Source organism: Sipha flava, unplaced genomic scaffold, assembly GCF_003268045.1.
Source record: "Sipha flava isolate LNK unplaced genomic scaffold, YSA_version1 65_pilon_pilon, whole genome shotgun sequence".
Taxonomy (NCBI): domain Eukaryota; kingdom Metazoa; phylum Arthropoda; class Insecta; order Hemiptera; family Aphididae; genus Sipha; species Sipha flava.
Genome location: NW_020273605.1, coordinates 2,053,650 through 2,079,455, shown reverse-complemented (window position 1 = coordinate 2,079,455; position 25,806 = coordinate 2,053,650). Strand labels below are relative to the sequence as shown.

Below are 25,806 nucleotides of genomic sequence, written 5' to 3'. Positions count from 1 at the left end.
GTGGAAAATATAAAATTATGGATATGGATAAAATTTGAAAATATTAACTAAATAAATTATCATATACCTAATAATAAAAATAATAATTGCTTTATTATTTTCAATTTAATTGAAACTTTTAATATATACAGTCGAAGTATCACGTACAAAAATACCATAATAATAATAATAATAATAATAATTATAATACAATGTTCTAGTAATTATACGGAAAAATTAAGAAGTTAAATTGAAAATTAAAAATATTATACTGTTATCGCCTTAGCAATAGTAGAAATTCATGATTTGAAATATAACATATAGCGTATTGACTATAGGTATTCATGATGTTTATATAATTTATCGCTCAATCATATATTAAGTTAAAGAATTCGTACAATTAAATTAGTAATTAGAAGAACGCGAGATTGATAACAATAGAAAAAATATTGGCGCATTTAACTGTTAAAATAAGTTATATGATATATGTTTAATATATTCATTAAGTTGTTCTTGATTCAACGATAGTTAAATGCAATAATCTTCTTTTCCCATTTCCATACAATCATAGACATTCATTTGTTGAGAAATTATCCATTATATTTAATTACTACTTACTGACGCTAACTGTTTTATAATGTAGTGTAATTTAGTTGAAACCAACAATAACCTAAAATACGGAAACGAGTGTTGAGATTTGAAAGATTAGAATTACGGTGAAGTTTTAAATGGTGAGATGGAATATGTAAAGTAACTAGCAATCGTAGATAATTTTAGTGTACAGTAAATTATAGTTTACTAGTATGGATCGGTCCCGAAAAAAATTACATTATGAAATGTAGTCCATAATCTATATATACTTTTGTTTGGTATTACTTTTTTTTTTTTTTTAAATGATTATTTATTGATAATTTATAGAGAGACTTAGATAATTAAGACGCTTTTGTGCTAAAAGGTTAGTAGTAGACGAATTTTACACATAAAATTACGCGATTGGATGGTGTAGATGACCGGGATTTGGAAAATTAAGCAGACAACTTAACAACAATTTAATAAGAATAATATAGTGTGGTTGACCCCACTCATTTTAAATTCAATTTTATAGGTTGAAAAATGAAAATTAATTAACAGTTTTATAATATTAGGTGTGTAAATAATTATACCGGTAGAATAACAGCTAACTGTAGTGGCTACTGGTTAAACTATAATTATTATGTGTTCAATATTTAACATAAAATTGATATTAATTGTTAATTATTAATATGCTCGGATTCTGGAAAATAAAAATAATTATTTGACGAGTCGAAAGTTATTATTATTATTATACTTAAATGCAAGGATTTCAGTTTAATGTTGCTTACGAAAAAATAAAAGATAAGTATTTTTATAAAATATCCATTAATTATTATTTTAGGTAAAGTTTTGAATAAAAAAAAGAAAAGCTTATTGATAAAAATGTACACTTTCTTAACGATGTATCAATTTAAATAATATATAAAATGTGAATTGATTAGTTTTAAATGACTCAATGATTTGTTAAACATGTGTACTTTCTCTAAATATAATATGTAAGTATTTTATCAATTAAGGTGATTTAATTATACTTATATTGTACATTATAATGATAAAGCACGAACGTCAATTCATTATTTAATTTTTTTTTTCTATAAAAAATAAACTAATAAAATATGTATGCGATAAAGTTTTTAAAATGAGTTTACGTAATGTATAATAGACAGTTGAAAAAAATGTAGGCATTCAATTGCTATTTAATGTCCATTATTGATCGGTATATAAGAAAATCTAAAACTACTCAACTAGAACAAACCGACTACTTTTCATTTATTTTCGCTAAATTATTTCGCAATATATTGGGCTGTAGAATATGTTTATCATTAAAAATATTTAGTAAACATGAGAATGATATGACTATTAATTTGCATGTACAAGTAATGACTTATGTGATCTCATTTTTTCTAAACTATTATTTATTACGTTTATATTTTTGGTAAACATATAGAAAAATTCAGTTATACTATCATCACTCATTACATAATATAATCAAATACTCAAACACTTAATTTGAAATGGTTGAAATTTTTTGACTAATATTAATTATAATGATTTTCTATTACAGTACTAGATAATGCAATATTCGTATAACTATATTTTATTTTTGGTGTGTATATAATGATTTCTTCCGGCGAGGAAGCATCAGCCAAAAATTACAACTAGAACTAATATCCAACGATTAATTACGTCATAACTGTCTATCTGCTTGTACTTAACTTGAAATAATTCATTAAAGCATACCATATTCAAATCCGTTGTTAATAAATGTTTGTTACGTAAAAAAATAATAAAAATAAAAAAGTATGTATTTAAATTCTTCGATCAAATAAAATGTTAGTGGACTATGTATGTACACTGTGACTAATTTTTTCAAGTACGTATTGTGTAACATTTTGAAGTTTTCATCAGTTTTTCAGTATATATTAATGAATATGAAACATTTAATTTTTGATTTCATTAATATTTAAAACACTGAATATTATTATTATTATTAAAAATAATGATTTTCATATTAATAATCGTAATAGGTATAAATTTAAAAATCAAAATCGAAGGATACTGAATAAGTTATGGTGTATAGCGTATAGTATTAATTGAAATTAATAAATATACAAAAATGTATTAGAATATTACATTACCGATATTTGAATGTGAGTATTAAATAAATACAAAAAATTTAAAGATTTGATGGAAAATAAAACACAATATTCAAGCATAATACGGTGAATATTTTTGCAACGGTATATGCAATGACGATTCTGAAGATGGTACATGGTTATATATCAGACGGTTTTAAGCTCTTGCAAGGGCTCACCAACAACTGTGGACCGTATATTGACTCTAGGAGCTATTCATGAGACGCAGAGATCTGAAATATGCATATCGGGGTGTCAGAAGGACCACCAATCCCGGGATATCATGTCGCTCAGATGTAAAGGACCCTTTATCATACGATCGCGGGTTTCGTGTCACGACGGTCACCTTGGTCAGGCCGAAAGCTATCGTTCTTCCTCTGTCCGGTTTTGGTTGCAAAGAACATCCGAATGTTTATATTTCAATCGGCAAAGCGGCTAGATCCTCGAGAGGTTCACCACGGCCTGCATCGCGCAACATTTACGAGGGGTTTTCAACCCCCGCAGCCGTGCGTCGTGCCGACTAGCAACTATTATCAGAAACTGGATGAGCATTGACCGTTATCCATTGACCATATCAGTTGCTCCTAAAACAATCACTACGACACTTCGTAGTTAAGTTAGTTAAGTTTAGGCTTAAGCCCCTCGGTGGATACCTTACCAAGTGTCAACCTGTTGTGCATGTCCTGTAGGGCTGCTGCCGCCCGTGATATCGTAAACTCCCCCATTTAAGTGGATTAATCTCCGGTCAAGACGTTCATCTTAACGATTGTACCAGTATCGCATTTAAAAAAAAGACTTTTTATCATCAGTTTTTACCGTCCCCCGATTTTTGACATACGTACAATCGCCCGTGTGTAGGTATATGCATGTCAATTTCGTACTATACTCAGTAGCTATTAGTTAACCGTTTGAAAGTAAGTACTATAAATAAATAGGTTATAGGAAACCCGCATTAATAATTACTTGATGATCAATGAAGATTTATTTATGCACATTTTTTATTTGGTATAAGAACAAAAGAAAATCTAAATCAAAGAAAAATAAATTGGAATAAAGAATACCTAAATTATTACAATTGCATCTTATTGTATCGATAGTTGTTACACGTAATGCTACAGTGCACATATTTTTGAGTCTTCGGAACACCTACAATTTCGATTAAAAAAAACCTGTAGTTGCTTGATCTTCAAGCGATATAGAGAATAAATCGAATAATAAATGTATTTCGTCGATGTGCCTGTTCTGTGTCCAGTACACGTCTTGTGACGCGCAACGGCATCGATCTCATTTAAATTAAGTCAAATCATCCTTCCCGCCAACACTGTTGCCCCTTTTCGCACTTAACGTTTTGTTTTATCACATGTGTCGCAGGAGACGACTGTGGCCGGTTGAGGTCATGACGACGCAATGCGGTTTAAGGACGGTCTGCTGGCACTGCTATGGGTCATCACTGCCATAGCCGTGACGGCCAGGACGCCGCGTGCCGCAGCGGCCGCGTGCCCACCATCGAATGACGCCGTCCGACGTTGCAAGTGTTCCAGCCGAGACAACGAGATTCAGATATGGTGAGTATGTTTGCGTCGATGTTTCGCATTGTTACATACAAAAACGTATCCGTTCCTTCGACACGTGAACGAATCCAATTATTTTATCCTGGTTGAAAAATAAATATATAAATATACATTAAAATGGGTACAACAAATATTATACCTAATAAATTCGATAGATATTATACTTTATCGGTTTATAAATGAGTTTGTAGTATATTACACTTGGAAAATCGAACTAATAATACCTCGTTACATTTTTTAATTACAATTATCTTTTAGAAAATCTTATCCTAACCCAATAAAACTATTTTTAACATTAAGCAATCTGTATTTAATGAGTATTTAGCTATACAAATAAAAATATATTCAAATATTGAATATATATATATAAATTAAACAAAGTTAATTTACTAATAAAGTTCACTTTTAAATTTTAAAGATATTTATAATGAAAACAGGTTGTATTTATAATATATATATATATATATATTATATGTGTTACAGTTAAAGTATTGAATTCCATAATTTTATGAAATAACTAGGTAGTTCAAAAATTACCTACGAATGTTAGTTAAAGTATGAAATCATATATGAAAATAATACTTTAACTAGTTATTTCATAGAATGTCTAGTTATTCTATACAGTTTTAGTTTGATGTATGTTAAAGTATAAAATACATTAAAATTTAAAATATATCATAAAATATTATTTATTTTAAATTGTAGAGACTACAAACCAACACTGAACGCGTAGTAGGACTATTATTACCTTACCAATTTTATTAAAAATCTTAATTATAATACATGTACAACGATAATTTTATTTAACACGATAAACGTTCATGAACACTGCAGTCACCGACAACAAGAACGTCAGTTTTATCTAATTTATTGCTATGATGGACAGTAAAATAACGATATTGTATATGTATGAATGTATCAATTGGACACATTAACAATGTGATGTCAGGGAATGTATAAAATAACTAGTTAAAGTAGAAATTATATAAATTACCTACACGTTTATTTATTTCATAAACTAATTGATTCAATAAATTAACTGTAACGTATACATATTTGGTATACATATTTATATATATTTGGCTATAATTTGATTAAAGAAGTAACTTGCAGTTCTGCCCTTTTAATTTTTTTTTAATACAATTTTAGGTTTAGAGTTATTAAAAATCTCACTAAATCTTGTCGTTTTAGCGATAGATCAATTCAATGGACTGGTGTAATATTAATTAATTAAATTTGCATTTCATTTTAAATTTTAATAAATCCATTACCATAATTTTTCACAATAAATAGTGTACGATTTTCTAAGTAAAATAATTATATTTTATTTATCTATGTACAATTGGTAATTCCAATAACTATAAAATTGATTCTTTTAATTTACAAAATTTATAGTTTTCATATATTTTATATTATCAAAATTATATTAAGTTCAAGGGTAACTAATAAGTTGTAATAACAAGGCGTTTTGATTAGGCATTCAATGTGACACGTATCTTTTGATGGAGTCAACGTGTGAAAAGTTAATTAATATTATCTCATGTAACACATCATTTGAGCATGTTACTGCTTAATTATATACCATATTATACCATTAAAATTGTTGGAATTTTATTATCCAAAATTCTTAAAATTCTTAAAATTAAAAATAATATAAGACATATATTTATGAGGATGTGTTTTATATTACATTAATTTTCATTGGTACTCATGTTTAACTATTCCTGAAACTGCTTAAATGTAATAATATTTAACAGATATTGGGTGATTGCATTAAAATAATATTTTATTATAATATAATATAATATATTATATTAATACAATTTTAAATTTTCTAAGCCAAATATAAATCAACGATCTACCAATAATTTATAACTACAATGCAAAAATATAACTGAGTATATAATATTATTTCCAAATAGCATAAATTTGTCTGCCAAATTTCAACTATTATAATCTACATAGATCGCCCATCTCCGAGCAATATTTATTATGAAAATCGACATATTTATCATGAGAGGAAGATTATCATAAGTATACATGATCAAATCATAATTTTTAATATTTTATAAATGGATTATAGATAAACATTTTGAGTAACGTTACGTTTTTCACATTTATTCGTAATATTGATACTTTAATATAAATCAATATTTTAACAAAAATAAAATATATATAAATTATTTTTACTTATTTTCGTATGAAACGAACATAATGCATTCAAAAACGTCCTAGTAGTGATTCAATCAAATAATATTTGTTCGATACCAATATATAAATTATTACCTAGCTGATATATATATTATTATTAAACATGCATAAATCAACAATTAATATTTAAAACAAGCGTTTTTCGTATGTCATATTTTAATTATTTTGTAATCAAAGTGTTATTTTAAATTTAAATTTTATACATAGAATTTCTTGAAATGAGGAAAAATGTTTGGTTTCGTGTAATTATGTAGACATAAATAGGATTTTGATTTTAGAGCATTATAAATAATTATGTACAGAAAATTAAAATACCTAATTCATGTGAAGAAAACCATTTTCTGCAATTTTGTTTTTATTAAGACGTTGATACTATTTACAAGATAATTTTATTTATTGCCACGTACCGTTGCCGATGTGATTTCTAAGAAACATTTTCTTATTTATTTTGCCTCGTGATTGTTCTGACACACCATTATTTTATTGCACAATAGATAGACGTAATAGGATAGATTTCATCGTCTATACATACGCTTATGTTGTTACAAATAGTACGTACCTACACTACGTACACAAGATAAACGAGACTTTCAATTTACATAAATAAATACATAAATCATATTAAATATTATATTTTTTTCATTGCCAATGTTTTATTTTATAGATGGTATTATTAGGTGATAAATATTGTAGGTATTAGATATTACACACTAAATTTTAGCTAAGAATAAAATTGTTTGGTTTACATTTTTCCTAATCTGACATTATTCAGTTATAAATTTTAATATTTTCCACAGAAAATGTTTAAATATGATACCTTTACAATAAGAATTACAATTCGTAAGGAATTTGGAATATTTTCTTTATTTATAATCAAGAATGTTAATAATATCACTACCTCCATTATTATAGTTGGTAGATCCTAATTTAAATCCATTTAATTCAACTTATTAATTCAGATCATATTTTAGTAATTAAATTTAAATAAATTTCACAACATTTTTTTAACGTAAAAACTATTAAAATACATATTGAATACATAGTTTGATATTTTTAAGATAATAATAGAGATCTGCAAACATTTTAACGATTTTAAATGCATTTAATGGTTATTATTTTTATGAAATAAAACTTACCAAAAGTATTTTATTAGCTATTGAGATGTTAAAATTTTTACTAGAACTAAACCTACGTATTTTATGTATGTTAAGGTATCACATAATCATAAAATTTTCATATTAGTTGCATACGTTTTGTTCCGTAAAAACAAATTTTTTAAGTGAAAAAATTTATATTTTGAGGACACCTGGATAAATTGATAAATCTAAGATTCAATATATTTTTAAAATATAATAGCTTAAGTTAAATAATGACATTTTACAAACATGGATAGAGGAACTTTTCAAGACTGTTCTAAAACACTCGTAAAAATGAAGCTTAAATATTATTTTTTTAAATAGGTTAAAATAAATATTTAAAGATACATAGGAATTCGTCATCATACCCATATACTGGGGTGATTGGTCATTTTTTCGGGTAAAGTTAACGTATGTAATTGATTTAATAAATACCTACACTTTTCATAGAATACCATGAATTTATTTAAAAATTTAAAAATAAAATTAGTATATCTACTCAGTCTAATAATTTATTCTTTATACATTTTAAGTACCTATCATGACTTTAGAGTTCTTGAGAAAAAATATATTCTTCATGATTACCAGAATCTTCATTAACTGTATTCACATAAGCCTAGCTTCTAATTATTCAAAAGATAAAATTAATTTACATTTTTCATTTCATTGTAACATATAGGTAGGTAAAGCTTTTTTTTTATAATTTCTCGGCATTATATCTATTGAATACAGTACACGAACTAATATATACTTAATATAAAACATAATAGGAAGACAATTATTTTATTATATGACGAGGTGAGTTGACGATAATCTTGGTTTTATTAGAATTATTCTTATTAGTAAAATAGTTGTGTCTATAAAATTAAAGAGAAAATAAACCAGGCACGTACACAAAAAAATATTTTGGGAGGAGTCTTAGGTTGTATATTTTCATAATTATATAATCTATATAACACTTTTATTACATAATAAATATTATATAAAAACATATTTAATAATTTTCCTGCATTTCGGGGGAGATTTGAACCCTTAAAACTCCTCCTGGTGTACACAGTTGAAATAAACTATAGTGAATAATACTGTTTAAAAATTTCTATCATTATATTTCAATAGTTATATTATAAGTTATTTTTTTTTTATGAAGTAAGTTCTTTATGCAATTTTTACCAAAAACTTAATTGGGTTGGTGTTTAATGGCAATAAAATTATGTATTATAATTAATCAACATTTTTTTTGTGAATTCTGATCGAAATTGTTATGTAAACGTTTATTTACGAAATATCTACCACTATAAAATGTAAACATCGAAAATATTTTAAAAATTATTGTATTTAATTTCAGGTGTAGTCATGGAGATTCTAAAACCATACTGGACGAGTTGAAGATATTATCATCAACGGTAACTGATCCAGTTGACGAACTGATATTGGAAAATAATGCCATTTCGTCTATGCCTGCCAATGCTTTTTCAACATTAAAAATTATGCGGTTAATGTTACGTGAAAATGGAATTCAAAAGGTCGCTTCCAATTGGTTATCTGATCAAGAAATGAGCATATTAGAATTATTCATAGTGGAAGCAGAACTTAGAAGTTTTCCGGAAGAAAGTTTAATGGTTTTACCTAGATTAGAAGCACTATCTTTAATTGCAGGATCATTAACACGATTACCAATTATATCTGGTTTGGCTCGATTGAGGTATGTTCAAATCGAAGCGTCTTCATTGATAAACATTGGAACAGGAAATTTTTTGGGACTTCCGTTTCTTGAACAGCTGCATATTACTGGTTCACCAAAACTGCAAAAATTGGACGTAGGTACTATACAAGATTTACCCCGACTATTTTTGTTAAACTTCACGGACAGTGGAATCACTTGGATGCACCCTAGAGCTTTTGCTCGTTTGCCATCCCTTATCGAGCTGTCATTGGTCGGTAATAGGTTATCTGATGCGTCTAATATCGGAGGAGCGATTAGAGATTTGACTTCCTTGACTACAATCAGACTCGATAGAAACGAGTTAGAATTCATAAACGAAGCTACATTCGTGGATATACCGACATTGCGTCATATTTATCTATCTAACAATAAGATAAGCGACATACGCCGGGGTGCGTTCCATCGCATGCCTAACTTAAAATTAATCGATATAAGTAAAAATCAATTACATCACATCCACCCGGAATCGTTCACACCGGTTCGTGATAATAACTTGGAAGAATTATGGCTATCCGAAAATTCTATCGACAATGCGATGACAATACGATTGATTTTAGACATGTTTCCAAAACTCCGGTTTTTGGACATCAGTAGGAATCAGTTGCAAGATATTGTTTATGGCTCAGTGCAGGGCCATTCAAGACTCGAAATGTTGTACTTGGAACATAATAAACTACAAAGAGTAGGCAGAGAAACATTCACCGCTATGCCAATGTTGAGGGAATTGAGATTGGCCAATAATTCGTTATCCAATTACTTAGCTGTTCCTTTGTGGAATTTACCTATGTTGAAAGGTCTTGACATATCGTTCAACCAATTTGACAAGCTTGAAAGGCGAATGCTAGCCACATTGCCATCATTAAGACGATTTGACATCAGCCACAATATTGTTTCTACGTTGGATCCTACCGCTTTCATTGATACTCCAAATTTAGAACATATCAATATATCTTATAATAATATAAATACTATAAACCCTTTAACATTGACACATTTGTATCATTTGTATGAATTTGATGCAAGTCATAATAGAATTAATCAAGTACGTATTTTGTTTTAGTTTGCAATATATGCAGGGCCGTAGCAACCAAATATTGCACCCGGGGTGAAACTTCAAAATACGCCTTTAAGTATTTCAATTTATAAAAAAAAATTCATAAGAAAACTGAATTTTTTTTTACAAATTTAATGATTTTTCCTTATAATTATGTAAGCGTTATTTAATTTTATTTAAATTAATAACTTATTAAAATATAAATATACATAATAGTTATAAGTAGGTACATAGATATAACATTATTATATTCATGATTGATATAAGTCATTACATACGTAAATACATAATATTGCTTTTACTTATAAGCAGGGCTCGGGAGTCAAAACATATGCTTATTTTTATGGATTGACTTAAAATGTAGCAGAGTGCTATAGATGTATATGTCAAGTTATAACACGAACAATTATGAAATTTGAAAGTGCTTTTTTTTTTGCTTTTTCATCAATTTTTCAAAAAAATGCTTATTTCCAGTTTTTCTGATTATTTTTGCTTATTTGACCCGTTTTTTTTTACGTTTTTATAGTTTTCTCCTACAAAGTCGTTTTTGATAGAATTAAAATTAAAATTAATTCTTATCTACGTTGTCACGTAGTTTATCATCGTCCAAGACATCGTTGTAAGGTTAATAAAGATATTTCAACGCTGAAAATAGAACTAAGTGTCAAATGTCAGAACGATCAAGAACAGAGAGAATAGTTTACATTTTTTTTTTTCAGAAAAATCCCTTAGAAAATCCATAAAATCCTTAAAGTCTTGAAAGTGAAGATTTATTTTTATTTTGTTTGATTTTTTAGTTAGAAATATATAGTTTTTTTTTTCTAATAAAAATATTTTTGTTTAATTTTATAGTTTTTAAATGCTTATTTTAGTGCTTATAATGATATTTTTAAGCACTTATTTTAATGATTTTAAGTGCTATAAGTCCCGAGCCCTGCTTATAAGTAACAATTAAACTACAAATTTTATATTTTTGCACTCTCCCGGAAATTGCGCTCGAGGCGTAAGCACCTCTAGCCCCCTCCCCTTGCTACGACCCTGAATATATGTACATAAGTGTTTAACATTTAGATACATTATTCCCATTTTGTTTTTAAGATAAGATTCATTAGGTAAATGAAACAACTTTTTTATAATATAGTTAAAAATTTACCGATAAAATTAATATTATTTTATTTTAAAAAAATAATTATAAAATTATTTACTAAGCTTTCGAATATTCAAAAACTAGTTCTTAATTATTTTCTTAAAATAAAAAAAAAAAAATTAATATAAGTTTTTCAAGTTCTATTTGTAATACATATGATTTTCAGTTTGTTGGTGGAATGCCCAGAGCCATCGAATACCTGTACTTATCTAATAACAAAATAATGAGCTTGCCAAGTGATGGCTCAACGGATTTACATCTACCCGCCTTGAAACTTCTTGATGTTTCAAGTAATATAATACATTTGTTTTTTATTTTAAAAATTATAAAACGCTTATTCATTAAATCATGAATTTTATTAATTTTATCAGATAATGGTATTCATAGAGTGCCATCAAATTCGTTGACTGCTTTAAATTTATTACGATGGCTTTATTTGGGAGGCAATTCAATGCAACAATTGGATAATGGTGCATTTAGTGGATTAAATCAATTACAAGTGTTAACATTGAACGATAATAAATTATTAAGTATACATCCGAACACTTTCAAGGAGTTACCTCTTCTGGTAAGTTCTAAATAAAAAAATTAAGTTAAGAAATACATATTTCTAATTTTTATTATGTTTTAGATTGAGTTAAGTTTAAAAGGTAATAGATTAGAGAATTTAGAATCATCATTGCTGTCTAATAATGAAAAATTGAAAAAAATCGATGTTAGTCATAATAGATTAACTGAAATTTACGAATCTTACTTCTCGGTAAACAAGTAAGTTGAATAAAAAATAAACATTAATATTTCCATGTTTAAATATACATATTTTACACTTTTCATGATGTATTTTTTGTAGGGAACTCGAAGAGTTATATATATCGCATAACTCTTTATCGGAGTTTCCATCATCATTAGCAGCGAATCCAAATTTAAAAGTTCTCGACTTAAGAAATAACGAAATTAAACAAATGAAAAGTGGAATGGTCTCATCAATGCCATACTTAAAAGAGTTGTACTTATCAGAGAACAACTTGAACATTTTAAATGAAGGGGCCTTTCAACAGCTACCGAATTTGACTATTTTGGAAATGGAAGGCAATAATCTTAATACATTACCTTCATATGGTATTCAAAACTTGCCAAATCTTATGGTTGTTAAGATGGCTAGAAATAAATTGGTATCCTTACCAAGCGCTACTATGGTGAACCTACCAATGCTGCAAATTGTCGAATTGCAACAAAATCAACTCAACGAGATAGCTAGTGATGCATTTGTTGGTATACCAAATTTAATTATGATGAATTTGAGCCATAATTATTTGAATGGCATGGAAAAATCGGGTTTAAACACTTTAAGAAACTTAGAAGTCCTCGATTTAAGCCATAACAAGTTAAAGCAGATAGCAACTAGAAGTATACAAAATATGCATTCTTTAATTATGTTGAAAGTAAATTAAAACTCTTATTACGAATTTTGTAGTTCTTTAACGAAATATCATACTATAATAAATTATATTATTCTAGCTCGACAACAACAGGCTATGCAATATTATTGGAAGTCCATTTGAAGGAATGAGCCGTCTCAGAATATTGAGCTTACGTGACAATAAAATGACTTCACTCTCTGAATCGACGTTCAGCAGTATCAAGCCCACTATATCTCGTTTAGACGTAGATGGTAATTATTTGTTAATTATTAACAGTGTTGAGCATTATTTAGATAAATTATCTAAATAAATTATCTAGATAAATAATTAATTATATTTTATCTTTTCTAGATAATAAACGAAATTAGTTATCTGATGAATTATCTTGGATGAATTCTTGAGTTATCCATTGTAATTCATCTAGATAAATAAATATGAGTATATTTATTCAAAAAATTCGAAAAATTGAACTTAAACATTAAAAGCTAATAAAAATTTAAAATTAATTAAAACATTATTAATATTATTAATTAATTGACTTTAAAATTAATAACTATTATTTTAAAAGTTATGTCACTGCAATATATGTTTAATTATATTATTTAAATTGTGCATATAAGTACTATTTTTAAGAATTGTTTACATAATTAATAAAGACAATTCAATTTATACTTTCTAGTGACTTTTACAATATTTGATTCATAAGAAAGATAATTAAATAATACAGATAATGGTTTAATTAACTTTTTAATATTTTAACCATAAATATTACTCCATAATAAGTATTATAATATTTATTTATATTATAAATGGTAATGAATTGTTTTATAAATTTATAATAACCTACATAGAATGTATTTTTTAAAACTAAATACCTATTATTTATTACTTATTTTCCATAGATAAATGTACATAATATAAATACTTTTTGTTAATTATTTATATTGGTGGTACCTATTAGATAAAAACTAAGTTAATTTCAATTCAATTTTATTTTTAAGTATAAATTTATGAAAAATAGTGTAAATCAATTAATAAAATAAAAAAAATATTATTTTTTTTATCCAGATAAATAGTATTTTATCTTTTATCTTTATCTAGATAATTTAGATTTGAACTATCTTTTATCATTATCTAAATATATTTTTAGTAATTTTTACGCAACACTGATTATTAGTCATTAATAAATCACAAATCATAAGCAAAACAGTAAAAGTAACATACATAGTTACATTAGAATAACAATTATAATTTTAATAATTAATTAATGGTATTTTATATGTATGCACGTAGGCAATCCAGTACACTGTTCCTGTAACATGAAGTGGTTACAATCATGGTTAAGAACAACAGCTGATAGTTTTGGTCCTAGATGTACCGATGGAACTTTACTTAGAGAAATGCCTTTTTCGTCGAAACACTGTGATGAAAGAGACATAAACGCTGTAACGGAAAATATTCCTGGTTGTGAAACTGAACCAGTCCCTCCTATTACCAATGGTGAGAGCAATACAAACGGTAATCTCATTTCGAATGTTTTATCATGTTTTTATAAATATTCCAGCAAATACTGGGACGTCAAATACAGTCAATTCATGGACAAGCAGTGAAGAAGCAGATAAAAACAAGCCGCTTCCGGAAGAAACTGATTATTTTTATGAGGATGTCGTTGACCTCAATGATAAAACAGAACTGCAAAGAGGTATTTCAACTGAAAAAACATTGCCGACAGTATCTCCAGCGGTTTTATCACACTACGTGTCTGGTGATACACCAACACTATATGCCAGCACTCGGCCGAACAGTTCATCCCACACCAATGAACACTCATTACAGACTAATGTGGGAGGTACTGCGTATACATTTTTCGGTGTTCCTATACCACCTATAAATTTGAACAATATTTGGGGCCAAACCAAAGGCACCGGCAAAAGAATCAAGGATAGCAGACGAAATTCGTTGCCCAAAAAGTCATCTACCGTGGACCAAGAAGGTTTTACTCCGATGTCATCGAGCACCGGTGGTTTCCGGCCGATAATGAGCACACCTGTTACGAGCATAGCGGATAATACGTTTTTTGGGGAAGAACCTGAAAACGAAGAAGACGTAGAAACGGTTTATAAAAATAGAAGCACATCAAATAAAAACGTAGGATCCAGTATCCCTCCACGGTATTTCAGCAGCACTACAGATAATCCACCTCATAGATATTCTAGCAACGATATAAGTTATACTAAGTTCTTAAATATAACGTCTCGTGATTCATTATTCGAGTCAGCCACTATAAACTCGATCGTTAGATCGACTGTAAAACCGAATCCAGCCAATGATCAGCAACCAACCGCAGCTTCGCCTACGAACTTGCAAAGCGATGTTATGGTTAATCAATCTGAGAGTCCGCCTAAATCGTCAACAGGTAATAACATATAAATTTAATTTAAACACAATTACAATATGTCCTACGTAAATTGGCGAAGTTACGTATTCTACGGTTAGGCGAACGCGTAGCGATGCAAACGAATTCGCATCATACATATAGGATATTGATCGCTGCCGCCGTCATGAAAATTTGAGTAAGATTATTATTAGTTGCAGACGGCGGTGCGCTGATGGTGCGTAATTAATAATAATTGTATTATATATAAAATATTTTGTGTTTAATATTTGTATTGATACTGACTATGAATCTAAATGTAGAAAAAAAAAACTATCACTTGAAAGTAATCTACTTAAATATTTATTATATAAAAAATACAAAAAAAAAAAATTAAAAATCAAATTCAAATACATTAATTTATAGTGATCGATTAATATTTGGCCAATTTACCGTTTATATTCTCAATTACGAAAAAACAATACCTTACTTCGTATTACACATAATATAATGTAATATTATAAAATAAATATTTAAAATAATATTCATACGAACGCAGCAATGTGCGGTGAAGAAAACAAAATGATTTGTTTTTTTTTTTCAAATCGCCCGGTGCATGCGAACGAATTCAATTCAACGCAACTCTCTTGCGTACACTGGAAACGCAAACATGTTATCACAGGCTTGTTTATTTTGGTCGCCCTACCGAATGCATTGTAACGCGTTCGCCGGATTTACGATGGACAAGGCGTAAAAACTAGTGTCCCACTCTGTAGTAAATATTAAAAACAATTGAAGTAAATGAAATGTATCGTGAAGTTATGTTAATAAACACATTATTCCTGTCTGAAGTTTAAACATGTTGTATTAACCAAAGACTAAAAACAAGAATCAATTATTTTTTTAAACACATTCATTTGATAATATTTTAGTGCTGGAAAACAATCGGTTACCAATAAACGAATCAGGATAAATCGTACGACGCCAATTTCTTATTTATCTTCTCGATTCGAGTGTATTGAAATCGGAATCGAATAGATTAATACTGTTAACCTTGATGTTATTGGACTGAAAAAGCAGCGTTTTCGATCTAAACATTTGTGCAGTCTTTTTAAAATATTAATTTTTCGATATAATATAGATCAGGATCACTTACGCATCCCGATTAATACTATCGGATAGATCTTTTATTAATTATCTGTCGACCCGGTTGTATCGAGAAACTGTCATCGGAATCATCGTCACGATATGCACGGTTTAAGCCCGTTTAAAAACCGCTACGATTAGACACGTGTCGCGCGGACAGATGCGACAACCTCGCGGCACGCGCAAACGTAGGCCCAAATATATTTAGTCGTGTTTTACTTATTCTTATTTCGTTGTAATGTACTTACTATATCCGTTAAGTCGTGTGCTTGCAGAGGGACCAACGGCGGCGAGTGCGACGACCCAACAGTTCACCTCGGTCACGCGACAGTCCACGACGGTGGCCACGGAGGAAACGTCCGGGCCGACAACTGCGGCCACGGCACCGGCTGCCGCCAACGTGTCCACGCCGTCGTCACTGAGCGGTTTCCTGGCGCCCGGCGGTCAACTGCCGGTGCACAAGGACGGTGGCGTGGTGGCCACCGGCAAACCGTCCATCGTTAAGGTGACGCTGAGCCCGCCGGTGCAACCGCAGCACCAACACCAGCACCACGCGCAGAGGCCGGCGGAGGATCGCGAACAGCCGCACGCGAACGTCAAGTACTCGAGGGTCGGCGCGAACAACCACCAGCAGGCGTACCACCAGCTGCCCACCACCCGGTCCACGGACTCGTTCCAGTCGACGCCGTTCAGGACGAGCCCGGCCAACGACTGGTACTACGCGAACTACAACCGGACCAACGTGGAGCCGTTCGTCAGCAAGACGGCCGCCGCGGCTTCCGGCGTCGACGGGCTGCGCGCGGTGGCCGCGGTCGTCATCGGCGCGGCCGCGCTGGTGCCCCGGATCGGATGATCCGACGCCGCTTCTCCGACCACTCGGCGACAACGTACAACACGCCCCATAGTAAAATGTAAATATACGCGCATGTGAGCGTACAGGGTGCTCCGTGCCGCCGGCAAGATGCGTCCGGTATGTTTCCTCCGTTGCACCCTGTACGCGTGCGTACGTCACACGACGGTAGGATCGTAGTCGAAACGTAGATCGTATTGCTATAAATAACGAGTTCGGACGCGCATGTCACCGGGGTTGGGGGGGGAGGTGCCGGAATCGCAGCGGCGTGTTCGCGAACTTTTCCCCGGTCGGTCGAACGGTGTTCCCCAATTGATACTGCACCGTACACGGTACCTTTAACATACTTACCGGATTGTTTTTTCTTATTTTCTATTTTAGTTTTAATTTACTCTTAAGATACATTTTTCATAAATCAAAAAAACATCGTGTACAACAACAATAAGTAGTCTCCCTCTTTTTGGTTTTCGTCCTCCCGCCCCAACATTGTATTTATACCCGGTAATCTTGTACTTTTGTTGTATTTATTTCGCCAAGATATTATATGATAACTATTGTAATAAGACGATGCGAAATTAGATTTACTGTGAACATACGAACCAAATACGGTTTTGAAATGTTATGTACACATTTTGGTTCACATAATACACGCGATCGTTTGCTAATTTTTTTGAATGTAATTAATACAACGTGTATCTATTTTAATTATATAATGTATGTACCAATGATGTTGGAGTGTACATAATGTATCCAATGGCAATTACAAAAGTAATTTTATCTTGGTGTTATTTAAGATTTTTTATGCATTGTCCGGATTAGAAATTTTTTAATAATTCTTTCCTCGCCTTTTTTTTATCACTTATTTTGTTAGCGCATTCGCTATGAACTTAGTATTGTAATTGATTTATTTTATATATATATTTTTTTTTACAAATTACAGTTAATATATAAATATAATTATCTTCAAAATGTGTTGTTACTTTAATTTGCACAATATTAACACTTACAAACCAAACTGGAGAATGTGATTCACATTTGAGTGTAATCATTACACTGTAACGTGATAAGACTTTAAAATGGATACAACCGATATTTAGTTACTCCGATTAATCAAACAATAAGTAATTCTGCATAACACATTTAGAAGTTGAACATTTAATTGTTATTATAATGTTATTTTGCGATAAACAACACTGTATACCATACCAAAATGTAGGTATTTTATAGAAAACAAATTTAAATAAATAACGTTGAACAGTTTAAATAGTAATAAGTAAACTGTATTAGCCTGCGATAGCTGAAAAAACCTTTAAATTTATCAAGCGAAGATTGACAGTTCAAAGACAGGAATAACTATACTTTTCTTCATAAACCATGTAGATGTAAATAATTTATTTAAATGAAAAAAATTAAATATTTTATATTATATTTATATAAACATTACATATTATATTTATATATATTATTATATACATTAAATGAAATAATTAAAGAAATTAAATTAATAATAATGCAACATATTCTTACAGAATAGGGCATGTTTTTTTTTTTTAAATAGTTTACACAAATTTGTTATTTTTCGGTATCAAAGATAAACTTAAAAATATTAATATTAAAAATCTATTAATTTTCTATGTTTAATTAAGAATAAAATATAATTTAAATTTAAACAATTTTCAATAAAAAAAAAAATACATGACGAAATCGGATGATGTATCGGCGGGCATAAGTAAAAATGTTGCAAAAAATTTACAAGGCTCCGGAGAGATTCGAACTCTCGATCTCCTGTTTACTAGACAGGCGCTTTAACCAACTAAGCCACGGCGCCGTTGTTATTGAGATGTTTAAAGATTAATTATATAAACGCTTTTATTACATATAAATTATTGAATAAAATGATAAATTACAGGTATTTAGCGACTTATTTATAATTTTTTTAGATTTACAATGTAAAATTGTCAATGTTCTACATTGACATAATACAATGTACGAAATATTAATTATCGAGGACTTTTTTGTAATGGAGTTTTTCGTCTCATACTAAATTGTTTAGCATCGAAATATACTCTGCCTGGCAGGACAAATTAAATTGACCAACGCAATTATGAATCAATTCAAATTACGAATACTTTAATAATCATACTTAAATTTATCTCTTTATTATTTTATCATTTGAAACTATGAGCCAAAGCAAATCACAGATACGATTGTTACTTCTGATCTTGATACCAACGTCCTAGCTACATTAAATTTAACGGGAAATGGTAGGTAATAACGTGCCTAAAAAAATGTATATTTTCATACTTACTTAACAACACACGTAAAACAAACCACTATTTTAAAACTTTTACGCCATTGTAATATTTTATTAATTTGGGATTTTTTCACTTAATAGTATGTATACTATGTATAGGGTGACCCTTAATTTTGAACTTTCGAATTTCTCATTCCCCACCCCTCATTTTATTCATTATTATAAAAATAATTTGAATTAAATTTGATCATGATCACTCACTTCACGTGCCACAAAAAGGTTGAAAATGTCCAAATAGAATAGTTTTTTGGTTATTTAAAATAAATTCATAAAGTATAGCTTTGAGAGTATAAAATATAGAACTTTTATCGTAGATCATAATATTATCTATGAATCGTGTTTTGATAAATTTTTCACGAATTGGTTTTTCACACGAAAAATTACAAAAACCAAATATTTTATTTATTTTGAAAAATTACATTTTTATTGGGAATGACTACATCCAATGTTTGGAATTAGTCCTCCATCCACTCGCCTAAAATCAAGGAAGATCTTTCTAAAGTGCACAAAAATTTTGGAAAGAAATCAGGATTAAGAAAGGATCGATAGATGGAAACTCTCCTTAGACGAGGAGACTAAAAATTGGATGATACCGACCGAACACCTACCTGTAGGGAACAATTTAGAATGTTCAACGTGGAGAGCAATTAATTAACTGAGTGTAGGAGTTGGGCAATCCAAAGAAAACCAAACAAAATGGAGCCTCTTCCTGATGAGGATACATATTGTGATTGTGGACAGTTTCAGACCATGTTCCACCTAATAAGCTGCCCATGCTACTCAACTTCATGCACAATGAATAACATCATGTCAGCGACCAAGGAAGAAATAGAAGTGGCCAAGTTTTGGTAAAATAGTAGGTATCTGAAACATAATTTTAAACATAACCATACTACATAATCGAATTATATTGACACCGAATTAACTAATTAATTATTATTTATTACCACTAATTGTTATCTATCTATTTATTACTGTCATTTATTTGCATTGATATATTTTATTTATGTTTTATTTATTTAATGTTACTAACTCATGGCTATTTATTTTAATTTTAATTAATTTAATCTTAGTCGTATTTATGTAAAAGGTTATTTGTCACGAAAAAATAAACATAAAGTTAGTTGTACAAGAGTAGGACTTATTGTTTGTAATCCAAAGTTTCCATTTTCTTAAAAAGAATACAGCAAACCAGTTTATATATACAGTATTTAACGCTAATATTATGGTCGTTGAACGCAGAAATAACAAACTGCATAATTGTTAGATAAGCAACTGTACCATTTGTATTTGGAATAATTTCATTAATACAATAACTGTATCAGAACACATTTTTTCTGCTGCTCGAAAATTAATTTTATCAAATGATCTGACTTTGTGAGAAAATATTTGTCTTTAGAGTAATTATCAATTAGACATTGTAAATTAATTCATGAAGCAGGATCTACCTATGGGAAAAATTATACTAGGTTTCAGAAGTCTTGTTCTTAACTTGGTCCTTATTTGAGGAAATACAGATTTGGTATTCAAGTAATGTTGAGTTGTAATGTAATAAAAATTTCCATGAGATTACCTCAGATTTTCAAAATGATCATAAGATTTACAAGATTACTCCATAGATTTCCAAAATAACCATATTATTTCTGACATTTCCCACCATAGATATCTGACTAACTAATAACTAATATCCAACTGATATCTGTGTTCCCACTACTTATACACCGATTTCTACCAATGATTTACCACCGGAAATCCCCGTCACGAAGTGACAATGGAATACCGTCAAGCAATAGATAAATCCGTGGCAGCCGTGGCTACAAGTCAAACTATGTATAAAGCGGAATACATAAAAATCAAATTGGTGATTAAAATAGGTATAACAGTTAATGATTATGAAAATTACAATTTTTATGAGTTTCACAGTTGACGGTATAAAAGTTATGATAATATGACATAATTTAAACTGAAAATGGTATAAGAATAGAATATTAATTAATGACAACTTTTTTTTTTTTAATAATAATAATAATTATTATGTTTACGTATGGTGTACATGTGGAAACAACCAGTAATTAAATATTCAACTCGAAACTAAAACTCAGTAATAATAATTTATTTTAATTTCAAACAGTAAAATTATTTTGTGGCAGATAAATATAACGAGGCTTTCTTGCAATAAAACCTTTAGTCCGGATTTACGGTGTCAAAAAAAAACGTTTGATACGCAAATGTTAATGTTTCATATAAATTGTCACGAAGTGTCCTCCAAAAGATATTATATCCTAAAGATTTCGATACGTTTCCGTCGCGGTGTAAATTAATCCCGGGCTGTTTGAATTTTGGCGGCAAATAGCCACCTGTCGTCCGCTGTCCGTCTTCGTACAAGTAGGTTATGAAACAGCGTCGTATTCAAACGGCTGTTGCAGGGACGGCGGCGGATGACCAGCACTGTGTGGTGCGCGCCGATTGGCCGGGCCAATCGCTGCGGTCCGTTGATGTTGTTTTCAAAAATGCGCAACGTGTGAGGTAGCCGCCGCCGCCGTAGCCCATTGTCCACGTACGCATAGCACATTTCTGCGAGTGTCCGTGCACCTGTCCCGATCGTTTTCGTAGTCAGTGGTTAGGTTAGGAAACGCGCTCGACCAGTCTGCCGTCGAAGATTCGTCAAGACATCGCTCTGTGTACCTACGCCGTGCTGCCGCCGAACAAATCTGAACGATGAGAGCACCAACGAAGCAATTGTTGTGCGCTCTGTTCTGCCTGTCCGCCGCCACCCTAGTCGTCAACGCGGAAATATACTACGAAGAGAACTTCGACGACGGTAAGCGACCGTGCTTGCTCTTCCGATATTTCGGTTATCCGGTTAATCCAACCTATTGTGTTGTCGGTTTCTGACCGCAGCATGTAAAACGTTCGAAATTTAGCCGTCTACGACAACCACTATACCTATAATAATAGTTATTACACGACTTTTTTTTTTTCATTCTTTTTTTTTGTACGCTTTTACGCAGATTCGTGGGAAAACGAATGGACGTACTCGGAACACGCTGGCATCGAGTTCGGCAAGTTCGTCCGCAGCTCGGGCGCTTTCTACAACGACTTTGAGGTCGACAAGGGTATACAGACGACACAAGACGCTCGGTTCTACGCGTTGTCCCGGAAGTTCACTCCGTTCAGCAACGAGGGAAAAAACCTCGTCATTCAGTACACCGTCAAACACGAACAGCACATCGATTGCGGCGGTGGATACATCAAGCTGTTCAACTGCGACTTGGAACCCAAGCAAATGCACGGCGAAACCCCATACGAGATCATGTTCGGTAATCATATTCAGTTCTAGATGTATTGTGTTATTATCTCAATACGGTTTATTTACTTCATTAGTTTTATCATCGGTTTCATAATATTTGAATGAGGAGTGTTGCATTGAAAATATTTGGTATTATGATCTAAACGCATTCAACTATGATTGAACTACGTTCTAACACACAGGAAACAGATAACATACAGCTCACTCATTCCTTCCTCTCGTAATTTCCTATTACATACCAAGTACAAACGCCGTTGAAAACAGGTGTTTTTGTCATATGACTGAAAGCAATTTTTGGTTATACTTAAATATTATGTAATTCATATAAATATTATAAACCAATTATTCATTGATGAATCATCTCATTTTTTTTTTTTTTTTTTTTTCGTAAAATATGAATCAATTATTAATATTACAAGTGAACAATTCAAATTACTTAAAAATAATTATAGCTTAGTATTAAATTTATGTACATCAATAGTGATATAAAGTTAAGAATATTAAATAAATAAAAGAGATATTGGATCTTAGATATCTGTGATAATGATGTTGTTCTATTTATATATATATATATATCTGTGTTGTGGATAAAATATGATATAAATATATGAAGGTTTCATATAAAAGAAAATATCTCGGCATGTAAAAAAATAGTTGAAATTAAAGTACTTACAAAAATAATTTAATTTTAATAATATTAAAATCCAAAATTTTAATTGATTTACTTAAATATTATTATTATTATTATTATTTTTTTTTATTAAATTAAAATAATATTGTGTTAAAATTATTTTAGAATAAATATATATATATTATGTAGTTTAGTCAATTCAAATAAATATTATAAACACTTTATACTAAATGAGTAAAAATGTATTATTACTTACCAATATTTATGTTAGTTACATATAATGTATTAATATTAATATATTTTATTAAGATTCAACATTTTTAATTGCTTATCACTTTCTTAGGTTAACTTAAGCAAGTATGTTTTACATCAATATCTTTATATATTAATGGTTAAAAGTTTTATTAATATAACTTTTTACACGTATAATAGTACAATATTTGTTTTTACAATTATTCAATAACTGCCATGTATTTTAAACAACTTTGAGTACTAAAATTCTACAAACTAGGGAAATTGTACTGTTTAAAATGTTCTCAAGTACAGGAATGTTAAATTAATATATAAACTATACTAATTTTATCTTTAAAGAAACCTTTAGTTTTAATATTTTAAATTGGACTGTTTAAAACAAAAAATTAATATTTATCATAATAGATTTCAGATATATATTAATTATAACTCTGATATTAAATGACCTAATTATATTATATTCAAGCTTTATAGTATTCTAATAAATAAAAAAATAAATAACATTTTAAACTAGGTTTTTTTAATACTTATTATGCAATTAAATTTATAAGTAAAAGTATTGTTGTCTTTTTTTAGGACCTGACATTTGTGGTACCGAAACAAAATTAGTACATGTTATCTTTAGCTACAATGGCAAGAATCTGGTGATGAATAAAGAAATTCGTTGTTTAGATGATATCTACACTCACATGTACACTCTTATTGTTAAACCTAATAATACCTACGAGGTTTTGATTGACAATGAGAAGATACAGTCTGGAGAGTTAGAAGCTGACTGGAATTTTTTACCACCCAAAAAAATCAAGAATCCTGAAGTTAAAAAACCTGAAGATTGGGACGATAGAAAAACTATTGATGACCCTAATGATGAGAAACCAGAAGATTGGGATAAGCCAAAACTTGTTTCTGATCCAGCTGCGATCAAACCAAACGATTGGGATGATGAAATGGATGGTATATGGGAACCACCAATGATTGATAATCCAGATTACAAGGGCGAATGGAAACCAAAACAAATTGAAAACCCTAATTATAAGGTTTTAATAGTCTTAAATTTATTTTTAAAAATACTATAAATGATTTTACAATAGTTAATAATTATTTACAGGGAGTTTGGATACATCCAGAAATAGACAACCCAGAATACAAATCTGATGATAAACTATATCTGAGAAAAGAAATTTGTGCTGTTGGCTTTGATTTATGGCAAGTAAAATCTGGAACAATTTTCAACAATATTTTGATCACGGATGATATTGAACTTGCTAAAGAAAAAGCTGAGGCTATCTGGGACCCAAGATATGTAAGTGCATAGTTCATATTTTGTGAAATTATACTAAATATAATTTTATAATGTAATTAACTCTTTTAGGAGGGCGAAAATAAAATGAAGGAAGCTTTAGATGTAGAAGAAAGGATAAAAAAAGGATTGGATATCGAGACAGCAGAGGACATTGAATTCGTAAAAGATAATAAAGAGGATGAAGATGAAGAAGATGATGAAGAATTTGATAAAGTCCATGATGAACTCTAAAAAATACTATGTAGTATATCATTATTTAAGATGATGTATGATAATAGTTTTACTGAATAATTTAATTTTAATTTTATCTTTCAGGACTGCCACATATTGTTTTCCGTTAGTCACTTATTCATACATATTATTGTTTTTTTAGTGTGGTATACAATTAATATTATTTTTGTTCCCTAATCATTTTCCTTCTTTCTTTTCATTAACTTATAATCAAAAATTTAAGCTAAGTAAAATAGTTAAAAAAATTAATATTTGTATTGTGTTTCATTTTAATCTTATCTTGAATAAAACATATGTGGCATACGTAATTAATTTTGTATTTAGTAAATTTTAGATTTAGACTAAAATATAAAATAATATCTTATAAATAATAAAATATTTAAGCTTAATTTTTTATTTATAATTTAAAATATTTTAAATTGAAAATATATTAATCATAAACAAA

At 29.6% G+C, this 25,806-nt stretch overlaps 2 protein-coding genes and 1 non-coding gene across 4 annotated transcripts in view; 2 read left to right on the top strand and 1 right to left on the bottom strand.

Annotated features, from left to right (window-relative positions):
• LOC112691628 (protein artichoke) overlaps positions 1–18,204 on the top strand; it is a 30,053-nt gene extending 11,849 nt beyond the window's left edge. Inside the window, exons 2-11 of one of the 2 annotated variants that reach the window (XM_025565962.1) lie at positions 4,059–4,252; positions 8,951–10,370; positions 11,696–11,819; positions 11,901–12,097; positions 12,161–12,297; positions 12,380–12,971; positions 13,048–13,201; positions 14,244–14,450; positions 14,515–15,366; positions 16,746–18,204. In XM_025565962.1, coding sequence (XP_025421747.1) covers positions 4,095–4,252; positions 8,951–10,370; positions 11,696–11,819; positions 11,901–12,097; positions 12,161–12,297; positions 12,380–12,971; positions 13,048–13,201; positions 14,244–14,450; positions 14,515–15,366; positions 16,746–17,323 — 4,419 coding nt within the window. In that variant the 5' untranslated portion in view covers positions 4,059–4,094 and the 3' untranslated portion in view covers positions 17,324–18,204. Of the gene's footprint in view, positions 1–4,058; positions 4,253–8,950; positions 10,371–11,695; positions 11,820–11,900; positions 12,098–12,160; positions 12,298–12,379; positions 12,972–13,047; positions 13,202–14,243; positions 14,451–14,514; positions 15,367–16,731 lie in introns of both variants that reach the window. The other variant, XM_025565963.1, reaches the window with a different exon arrangement.
• Positions 18,205–19,074: 870 nt separating this feature from the next.
• On the bottom strand, positions 19,075–19,148 carry Trnat-agu. The gene has a single exon. It is a non-coding gene; the product is annotated as a tRNA-Thr (tRNA).
• A 2,924-nt stretch (positions 19,149–22,072) lies between these two features.
• Positions 22,073–25,600, top strand: LOC112691633 (calreticulin-like). Its single transcript, XM_025565969.1, has 5 exons — positions 22,073–22,455; positions 22,646–22,954; positions 24,404–24,864; positions 24,936–25,130; positions 25,200–25,600. Exons 1-5 carry the CDS (start codon positions 22,353–22,355, stop codon positions 25,359–25,361), a joined length of 1,230 nt encoding a protein of 409 aa, XP_025421754.1. The 5' UTR covers positions 22,073–22,352; the 3' UTR covers positions 25,362–25,600.
• Positions 25,601–25,806: the final 206 nt, after the last annotated feature.

Excerpts from the sequence above, each read along its gene's own strand:
- LOC112691633 (XM_025565969.1), top strand. The coding sequence starts at position 22,353 with ATGAGAGCACCAACGAAGCAATTGTTGTGCGCTCTGTTCTGCCTGTCC. Across the intron at positions 22,456-22,645 it reads CGAAGAGAACTTCGACGACG|ATTCGTGGGAAAACGAATGG; the intron begins GTAAGCGACCGT and ends GCTTTTACGCAG. Across the intron at positions 22,955-24,403 it reads CCCATACGAGATCATGTTCG|GACCTGACATTTGTGGTACC; the intron begins GTAATCATATTC and ends GTCTTTTTTTAG.